The 10,065-nt window shown below is 31.4% G+C and overlaps 1 protein-coding gene across 1 annotated transcript; it reads left to right on the top strand.

Moving 5' to 3' along the window:
- The first annotated feature begins 367 nt into the window (after positions 1-367).
- On the top strand, positions 368-3,353 carry LOC145326158 (uncharacterized). Its single transcript, XM_080169304.1, has 4 exons — positions 368-446; positions 1,842-2,012; positions 2,235-2,333; positions 2,963-3,353. The coding sequence occupies exons 2-4, from the start codon at positions 1,842-1,844 to the stop codon at positions 3,065-3,067; spliced, it is 375 nt and encodes a 124-aa protein (XP_080025430.1). The 5' UTR covers positions 368-446; the 3' UTR covers positions 3,068-3,353.
- Positions 3,354-10,065: the final 6,712 nt, after the last annotated feature.

The following is a 10,065-nucleotide window of genomic DNA, read 5'->3' as shown; positions in this document are numbered from 1 at the left end:
ACACAAAATATCCTCTTCAGTACTGAGTCCATCCCCTCCCCACCTTAAATTCAAAATTGGAAATTAGAGGGGGGAATTGTTTTTTGTTTGTTTGTTCATTAATCTATGTAAGGTAAGATTTGGGCACCACAGGTATTGACCATGTAGTGTTAGGAGAGCCTGCGGGTTTTAGGCGTAGGGAAATAAACTTCCCCCTTTTTAATATTTCAAAAATAAGGGGGATATCAGTGTTCAAACAGCCACTTTTGGGAAAGAACCAATTCAAAACAAAAAATTGTATTATTATATAAATGGCAATTCTACCACCAATTACTCCATGTTAATAACTTGAAATTTTTGTAATGGTAAGTTGGGTATAAAAAGGTGGGAAAAGGTCACAGCCTTTAGTAATCAGTAGATTCCACTTGGATTGACTGACTAAACTTGCTCAAACAAATAAAATCAAGGTGATTCATTTTATTAAAACTGAAATACAAGGATGATCACAAAAGTAATATTTAAAACAAATTGTATATAATTCATTTTCTTATATTACTATTAAATTTGGCTGAAAAAAGCCACTTTGTAGAAGTGTTTTATAATTAAAATCATTAGAAAAATATATAGTTTTTATTTAAGTTGTGTTAATAACCTACATGTGGTCTTAATCCCCCCCCCCCCATCTATTAATTATTTTAAACTAAATAAAAAAATACTTCTATTTAATTAAATAAAAAATGGTTGCTTTCGAAAAGTTTAATTGAGGTCCATTAAAAGTAGAAGATTGTTTTTTATTCAATAAAGTTTTCAATTAATGATAAAATCTTAAACTTATTGTCCAAAAAATCTATTCAAACCATCTTTTATCTTTTTGTCTTGTAAAAAGTTTTGATAAACAGTTAGGATGTGTAAAATGAATTTAAGATTAATTTTTTGTATACATTTTTTATTAGTTATTTATCGTAACATATTAAAGACAGTTTTCCAAGGATATTGAAATGAAAAATTATAAAGAAAAAACAATTTTGTTAGCCCTGAGTGTTCAAAGGCCCTGGCTAATAAAACTGGTATTAATTTTATGATTTTCATTTTAATGTTCGTTGAAAACTGTCTACAATACGAGGCTATACATGATTTTTCTGTATGGCTGAAATTGGTTCTATTACATTTCGACCATTAAAATGTTTGTTTCAGTCTCCAGACTGTTCAAGGTAAAGAAAATATATATAACACCCACGTCTATTGTTTTTTTAAACAATATAAAAAAGAGAATAGATATTTTTTGACTGTGTGTCCCAAAAATTACCCAGCTTAACTTCTTTAGTAAACAAAATATACAATTTTTATTTGTATTTAATTTAGCTGTTTATAGATAAAAAGTAGCCCAAATTATTTTAAATGTTATTTCGAGGACAACCTATTGATACCAATTAATCCACTACACTGTATGAAAAGACTAATCTTATAAATATAATTTTTAACAAAGATAAAAATTTAATAATTAAACAAAAACCGTTAACATTCATTATACTATGATGGTTAATGTTGTTTCTATGTTAAACAACAATAATAATTAATGATGTAAAAAAATTTAATAAAAGTTTAAGAAAATGAATAAAGTAGATATTGTTGGGATATAAATTTAATTGTCGTCTTCTATGAAAGATAGAAAGTTTTAGTATTTGTTTTTTAAAAGCAGTTTAAAGAGAGAGAAAATCAAAAATGAAAGGAAGAGATAGAGAAAGATTAATAGAGGAATATATAGAGAAGTACAGACAGAAAAGAGATAGAGAGGTAAAAGATAAACAAAATTTAAAAACAGAATAAATAAATTGGTTTTAAAGCAACCTAATATCTTTTAGATGCTGAGATTTGTTGTTCTTTCTGTTTGTTTTGCCGCTGCCATGGCCAGACCCCAGGTGCAGCTGCCCGCTGGTGTGTCAGCCGCTGCCTGCCCTAACTACCCACTGTGCGCCCCCGCCCAACCTGAGGCTCCTGCCTTCGACATTTCCATCTTTACTCCCGCACAACAGGTAAAAGTTAGGTAGCAGCCAGTCAGCCGCCAGCAGCTAGCTGCAAATTAGATACAATTTGACCAAAAATATCATTGTGGGGTTAAAAAAAACTGGGCTTGATTGGCATTAAACCGATTTTAAAGTAAATACTTGAAAATTACAAAATTTTCATCAATAAATAAAAGCTAAATAATCTGTAATGTAATAAAAATTATCAATTTTGAAGACTGAATTATTTAGGCTGTGATCAACCAACACAATGCTATTGCCCTGGCCAACACTCCCTCTCCATTCTCCATCCTGCCTGGATTCTCTGAGCATCAGGCTGCTGAGGCTGAGGTACATACATAGATAGATAGACAGTAGGTTTCCCTTAAAGTGTCCAGTCGAGCACAGTGTACTGCCCCCTTCTCATAATAAATAAATTAAAAATAAGGGGCGGGGCTTGTTTTTCGTTTTATTGTATATAACTATGGGTTGGGTTAGGGGCGATTTTCAGTACCCAATAGAAATTTTGAGAGAAAGCACCGACAGACGGTTGGATGGATAGATAGATAGGTAATCATAATAAAATATAGAGATGTATGTATATGTGGCATAAAAATCAATATAAATATCGTCACTTAATCAAACAGGTAGATTGATAGTGCTCCCCCTTACCTCTGAAATAATTCTATAAATAAAAACAATTGATGCATTGATATAAAGAACCTCTTATCAAGTCTGGTGTATTTTGAGAGAAATGCATTTTTATGAATTTGAAAATCTATCTGGATAAATAAATATGGACTAGAGACGATTCATCTGTAGAAAACTATCCTTCCTTTAAATAAGTGCCATGATTAGCTAATTAAAAGAAAATTATGCAATATTCAAAGTTGGTCTAAATTTTCAATCCCTTTTCCATGGATTGAACAAAATAACGTAAAGTATTAATTTTCAATAAATAATAAAATTTTTAAAATTAGGTGCTTGCTGCCCAAGGTATCAACCCTGGAGCCCTGTCCCACGCCCAGGCTGAGGCCAGAGTTAAGCAGTTCGAAGCCGAGCTTCTGGCTGCCGCTGGTTTCTAATTCTACCCCTTTAGCCGCCTACACTATGTTGTATCATAATAAAACTGCTAATATCCACAAACAAAAATGACCAAATACTGTCTAAAATGAATAAAATAGAAGAAAAATATTTAACAAAAAAATCCAAATTTTACCCAATGCAAATTATGAGACCTCAAAAATATTGGCGGAAGTCACAGACAGTAAAATTAACAAACAAAATCCAAAGAAAAAATCAACAAATTTTTAGAAAATCTTTATTTTATTGTAATGTATTATAGAAAGATAATAAATGCTAAGCATTTAACATTTGTTTTGTTTATTTTTAGTATCAAAGATACTCTATTATTAAATTTGTCTGTTCATTCGTCCGTTAGTTCGTAACGCAATCGAAAAAATATGATAGCTCCTATTTATAAATTGTATAAAATTATAAATTCTGAAAATACCTCCATTTTCTAAATAGTATTCAGTATACAACTTAATTTGTCTGTCAGTATGTCGTACATGCAACAAAAGAAGGTTTCGTAATTTTCTTTTTTTCTCCTATTTTCTATTCATATAGTCTTTCTTTCTCTCTTTTTGTATAACAACTGTACAATTCCTTTACAATTAAATTTATACATTTATAAACAATGGCTTTTTTTGGGCTACGCTACTTACGTCCGTCTTTCTAAGAACTGTAAAAAAATTACTTTTTCCTCTCTATTAAAGGAAAAAGTATATTAATGTAAAAGAATTATAAATTATCATTTTTTTGGTATTAATTTTTTTTCGGAAAAAGTTTTCATGACTTAAACAAATTACATAAGATATTGTAAAAATGTAGGCTACAATTGAATAAAGATAAAAGTAAGTGCCGAGCTCTGGGACCTATGTATGGTGAAATTAGACATAAAACCATAATGATTCCAGGTAAAACCAAAATATTTCAGCGGGATCTTTTTGAGAAAATTAGGTTTGAAAATTTCAAGTTCAGTTTTCAACCCCTAGGAGTTGCCGCATAATCATGACAAGAAAAGCAAAGATTATTTATTTAAAATTTTGAACAAGTTTGCTTTTATAAAGTTCTTCATAAAACCACTCCTGAAGGGAGTTAATTAGTGGCCATTTTTATCAGTTGCTTTGCTAAGGTCACGGAAATTCAGCCTTAAATAAATCATATATAGAGAGGTTTTATGAAAGACTTCATAAAAGCAAAGTTGTTCAAAATTTTAAATAAATAATCTTTGCTTTTCTTGTCATGATTGTACGGCAACTCCTAGGGGGTGAAAATTTAAAATCTAATTTTCTCAAAAAGATCCCGCTGAAATATTTTGGTTTTACCTGGAATCATCATGGTTTTATGTCTAATTTCACCTTACATAGGTCCTAGAGCTCGGCACTTACTTTTGTCTTGATTCAATTGAAGCGTGGCGTGATAGGTATGTCAAAAAGTAACACAACAAAACAAAAAAAAGTATCTCAAGAGTGAATATTTTTATTCTAAAAGTATCCTTTTCTATAAAGTAGAAAGGTAATATAGGTTTATAAGATAAGATCTCTTTAACTAATCATCTTTATAAAGTTCCAAGGATGCAGAATTCTAGGGGCGCCGCTACTATTGATGTTAAATAACAGATAAAATCTATTTAGTCAAGCAGCGGACGGGCTGACAGACATTAGATAGAAAATTATTGTAGAGTAGACATGCATCACAAAGAATTAGGATGGTCATTGTCTGGACGGAAAGATCTTACAAACCGTCAATAGTCCAAAATTGTGATTATACAAGAAGTAATAAGGTTGCTGCGCTACTGAAAACAAAAAATCAGAAATCTAATTTTCTAATTTACTTATATCACGAACCCTATCTAGTTTTCTATCTTTTTAATCAATTACTTACAAATAAATATGATGTTCATATAGTTCCTAAATTTTCTCTTACAAGAGGTTTGATCAACCCATTTTTTGGTATTTTAGATTTAAAAGAAAAAGTGTATTTTTTTATTTTTTTGGGGGGTTGGGGGTGTCCAACCCCTCAAGAAAATAGTTATAAACCTTCCCGGGACCTATGAGAAGCTACCCTGTAAAGGAGAACCCGAGATACTTCGCTACAAACAGACAGACAGACAAATAGACAGACAGACATCGTTCTACTTTGTATTATAGACAGTGGAAATATCTATGATTGGGTTGCAATTTGACATGTTATTTTTCTTCAAATTTCAAAGGGGCAATAGAAAAAGAAAAAAAATTGCAATATCTTGAGATCTTTGTAGACAATTATATAAAAATGCTACCAGAAGTCACATCTATTTTTGTGTGCAAAATTTTGTCTTATTCAACAAAATGTATTTTTTAAAGTAAATAATTTGAAATTTGATGTTTTGTCCTAACACCATATACAACTTTCTTATAGTTTTTCCTTATTAAACAATAGGAAAGTAATGCTACATATAAAAGTTTTGTATCTTGAAAGCGAGTTTTTTCCAGATAAATTTGTCTGTTAAATAAAATAGAATACAAAGATTCATAGCCGTCTGCCTTAAGATAGCTCAAAACCATAACAGCTCAAACCATAACAGGACACGAAGAAAGTGTCGCTGCAAAAGCAAATTTAAATTTTCCATTTCATCTAGCAGTTGCTGAGATTTTTAGATGTAGACTGACGGGCTTACATTATTAGCTTTCTTTACTTTTCCCATTATCTTAACCAAATAAAATTAGATTAAAACCATCACAGCTCACCAGAAAGCTTTCCTGAAAAATAGCCTAAAACCACAACATGACACAAAATACAAATTCAAATTATTTTCCAAAATTGATCCACCGGTTGCTTCAGACTAACGGTCCTACATCGATCTACTTTGTATATTAGCTATATTGTTGAATAGCTTAAAACCATCACAGGATTTGTATGAAGCTTCTATGAAGCGCAAATTAAAATTAACCCAGCAGTTGTAGAGATCTTATACTTCAGAATGATAGAAATACATTGTTATGTTTTGCTTATTTTCTTCTCAGTCCTTAGTTTTGTTTGTTATTTTCTAACAGAAAACATTTTTAATTTGTAAATTATATAAACTTCTGTTTATCTATTTCTCCAAATTTTATTTTCCAAAAACAATTTTGATTGGAAACTGTCTCATTTCTCAGAACTATAAATCCTTTTCAAAAGATTGTTAATTTTTACAAGAAAAGCTTTTCTACATTCAAGGATGTGTTTGTTCGTCCGTTAAAATGGTTGTAATAGAGACATAGATGTCCAGGGGGGGGGGTAATGGGGTGATTACCCCCCTTAAACTATATTTTTCCTTTTTTTTTTCCCCTACCTTGGGGGTGCCGTAGGCACCCCCTCAACCATTTAGGAGGGGGTATTTACCCCCCCCCAAACAATTTTAGGGGGGGAAATACCCCCCCCCAAAATAAAAAATCCCTAACAAAAAAAATTTTTGGCGCTCTTCGCGCGCATTTTTACTACTAAATATTAATACATTATCAAATTACCCATTTGGGGGGGGGGGGGGAATTTGTGGCGCGCTTCGCACGCCATTTTACCCCCCCCCCCCAAAGCAAATTACCCCCCGTTAAAAAAATTTTACCCCCCCCCCCCAAATAAAAAAGCTTGGACGTCTATGAATAGAGACCTTTTATATTAATCGTATTACCTATTTAGCAATCAGGTAAATTGTTAAAAGCGTAGCAACAATAAATAATCTGTAAAAGACACCAAATTTTAGCATGATAACCGTTTAAGCTTTGGTGATTCCTAAGACAATTAGATGCAATATTTGTGAATTACGTCTAAATTTCAAAGTACGTCATAAAATAAGTCATAAAATAAATATTTCAACAAGGTTTATTGTTCATTCGATATGAAAAGTGTTGTAATTGCACATTTTTCTAAATTCAAATTTTGCCTAATTTTTTATATAGATGTTGTCATCATTGTTTCTTTTGAAATTATAAATTGAATTGAGGACAATTGAAAGTAAAATTTTGTTTGGCAAATTATTAAATTTTGTATTATACAGGAACATTTAATAGTCCGTGATTTTAGGTTATTTAAATAATTTCTTAGCGTGAATTTTCCCGAGTTTGTAAACATTTTAACAAAGGTTTATCTACCAAAATGTACAAAAGACCAAATACTAATTCAACTTTCAGTGGCAGTATATTATTGGAGGAAATTATTGTCTGAAATTGTACTTTTAATTCTTGTGTATACTCCAGTACATTAGGCTTACGATTTTAATAAAATCCCATAGCTTTGAGCAGTAAGATGTTTAAGTGTGGGTTAGGTAAGATCTTGTCAGGTGTTTGTACAATTATCATATTATTTATTGGGCAACCCCCCCCCCCCCTATTAGTAAAGGCCAGAATTTTGAACTTGACGAGTAGTTTTGCTACTTTTTGTAAATAACAAAATTAATTGGTTTGATTCTAGGTTTGATATATCTCTGTGTTTTAGAATTTATAATTTTCTGACTTAACTAAAAGATAAGTGGATCAAATATTATTTTGTTTTTTAGGAAAGCCTTTTATGTGATTTAAGAGTAACATTCAACTGCGAATCTTACAAAATAATATTGCTCTTCTTGTGTTCACAAGGCGCTAGCAAACTTTTTTTTAAACATATCATAAAAGTTTTCTTTGTCTTTAGCTTAAGATTTTGATAACTACAGAACCGTTTTATAGATGCTATCTATATGTACCTAGATGGTTTTAGGCTATTTAATTATTTAAACTAATTTTGGTTTTATAATATTTTTCTACTTTCCTTACTTATCTGAATATATAGCTCCTATATGCTATGATTGCAGCCGCTATTTATAGGATAAAAAGGAAAATGTTGTTTTGACTTTAACAAAGCAATTATAGTTGATAATATACTGATATATTTTATGATAGTTATGTCAAAGGTAAAACTCATTCCTTTAGGTTTCTAGAAAACATTTTCCTGCAAGGATTCGAAACCGAGCAATATCTGATGGATTAAAACCGGTTTTCAGCCATACTGAAAAATCATGTATAGCATTGTATTATAGAAATCTCAACGAATATTAAAATAAAAATCATAAACTTAATACCAGTTTTGTTAACTCAGGCCTTCGGTCCTTGGGCATAACATAACTGATTTTATTCTTATAATTTTCATTTTAATATCCTTGGAAAGCTGTCTATGATACGATGCGATAAAAAACTATTATGTGGCCAAACACCTATATATTGTTGCTGAAATCCACTAGACTCTGCAGCGTTTCAGAACAGACAGACTGGGTGGTTTTTCTATTTTCTCTGCTTCTATAAAGAAAATGTGAATAAGATGATCTTTAAATGAATAATTACGTCAGCTTACTCTACTTTTACAATTATCTAGAGAGCAATGATATGTAGAGTGTCAAAGACAATTATCATTTTTAAGAGAGTCAAGGATAGTACTATTAGAAGAATTTTAATATCATATTATATAAAATACCTAACCTCTGAACAAAATAAGTTTTCCACGATGACGAATTTTATATGCTTTTTTATTTAAAAATTTGATGTCGGGATGGTTTAAGGCTTTTTTTCTGTCCTTTTCCTAGATGCTAGGTTTGCAGTACTGCAGCTTTAATATATAAAATACCAAAATTGATAAATTTCATTATTAAAGACGAGGCTTTTCTACAGTTGTGGTGTGTTGGTTTTTCTGTCAACAGGCTTATTAGGCCTGTAGCTTAGTTTTCAAATTTTCCCGTTAATTTCAATTTTTATAAATATTCTTTTAGCCATAACTATCTTACGTGTGTAATATTTTTTTTAAATTAGCAGAAATGACACAGGACACAATATGAAATTCATTTTTTTCAGGTTTAAACACTGCTAGTCCTAATTAATTGGAGTAGGAATAATATTTCCTTTTAAAAAGCTCATAATAAGTTTTAAATATACAATGATATTCGTTTTAAGTATAAAAGAGATGGGCTTTTGGCATAGTGTATCTTCGCTAAATAAAAGATGTAAATATATAATCTATATATATATAATGTTAGATTATGTGTGTTAAAGAATGATAATCTTCTGATAGTTAAGAGCACGGACATGCACAGGGTTTTGCCGGGGAGGTGCAAACTTAGTGAACGTGAATCGAAGGGGGAAGATTAGAGTCAACAAAAGTGGTGTATTTTGAGTGTTAGGGGAGGTTGAATATATCACCCTAGTTTTCCACGCACTCACTTGAAGAAAAAAAAATGTCCCTAAAATTAAAAAAATTTGCAAGTGGTTTAGACACAACCCCTAATTATGATGAATTCTTTATTTAACAAGGATGACAACATCCATAAAAGCGAAGCTTTGAAATGTAAGGACAAACGAACATTAACTCAAATTTTCAAAATTGAAAAAAAAATTTCTAAGAGGATATTACCGAAACATCATGCAAAGTTTGAAAAAGAGCTAACCCTTACGGACGAACCGACCCTTATTATAGAAAAGCTTCGCTTTTAAAAGATACATAAATAAGAATATATATAGAAGCAACAGGTCAAATCAAACAGGGAGATATAGAGAACGAGACGGGGGACAGAGAGAAATGGAGAAAATAAAGAAGAGAAGAGTGAGAAGTAGAGAAAACAACAGCTATGGGAAGAGACTAGATAAAAAGATACATTACAAAAGATGATACAATCATATTGAGAGAGATAGACAGATGCAGAGGGGCAGTCAAAAAAAGATATTAAGGGAGAGAGAGACAGAGAGATAGATAGAGAGATAGAGAGAGAGAGAGAGAGAGAGAGAGAGAGAGAGAGAGAGAGAGAGAGAGAGAGAGAGAGAGAGAGAGAGAGAAAGAGAAAGAGAGAAGGAGGGAGAGATAAAGAGAAAGAGAGAAGGTGGGAGAGAGAGAGAGAGAGAGAGAGAGAAAGAGGGAGAGAGATAGATAGATAGAGAGGGAGAGAGAGACAGAGAGCGAAAGAGAGAGGGGAGAGAAGGACAGAGAGAGAGAGAGAGAGAAAGAGAGAAAAAATAAGAGAAACATCCGAAAAAAAGAGAACAAG

The sequence above is a fragment of the Acartia tonsa genome, chromosome 8 (genome assembly GCF_053477335.1).
Source record: "Acartia tonsa isolate MP-2025a chromosome 8, ASM5347733v1, whole genome shotgun sequence".
In the NCBI taxonomy this organism is placed as follows: Eukaryota; Metazoa; Arthropoda; class Copepoda; order Calanoida; family Acartiidae; genus Acartia; species Acartia tonsa.
This window is presented reverse-complemented; position numbering and strand designations above follow the sequence as displayed.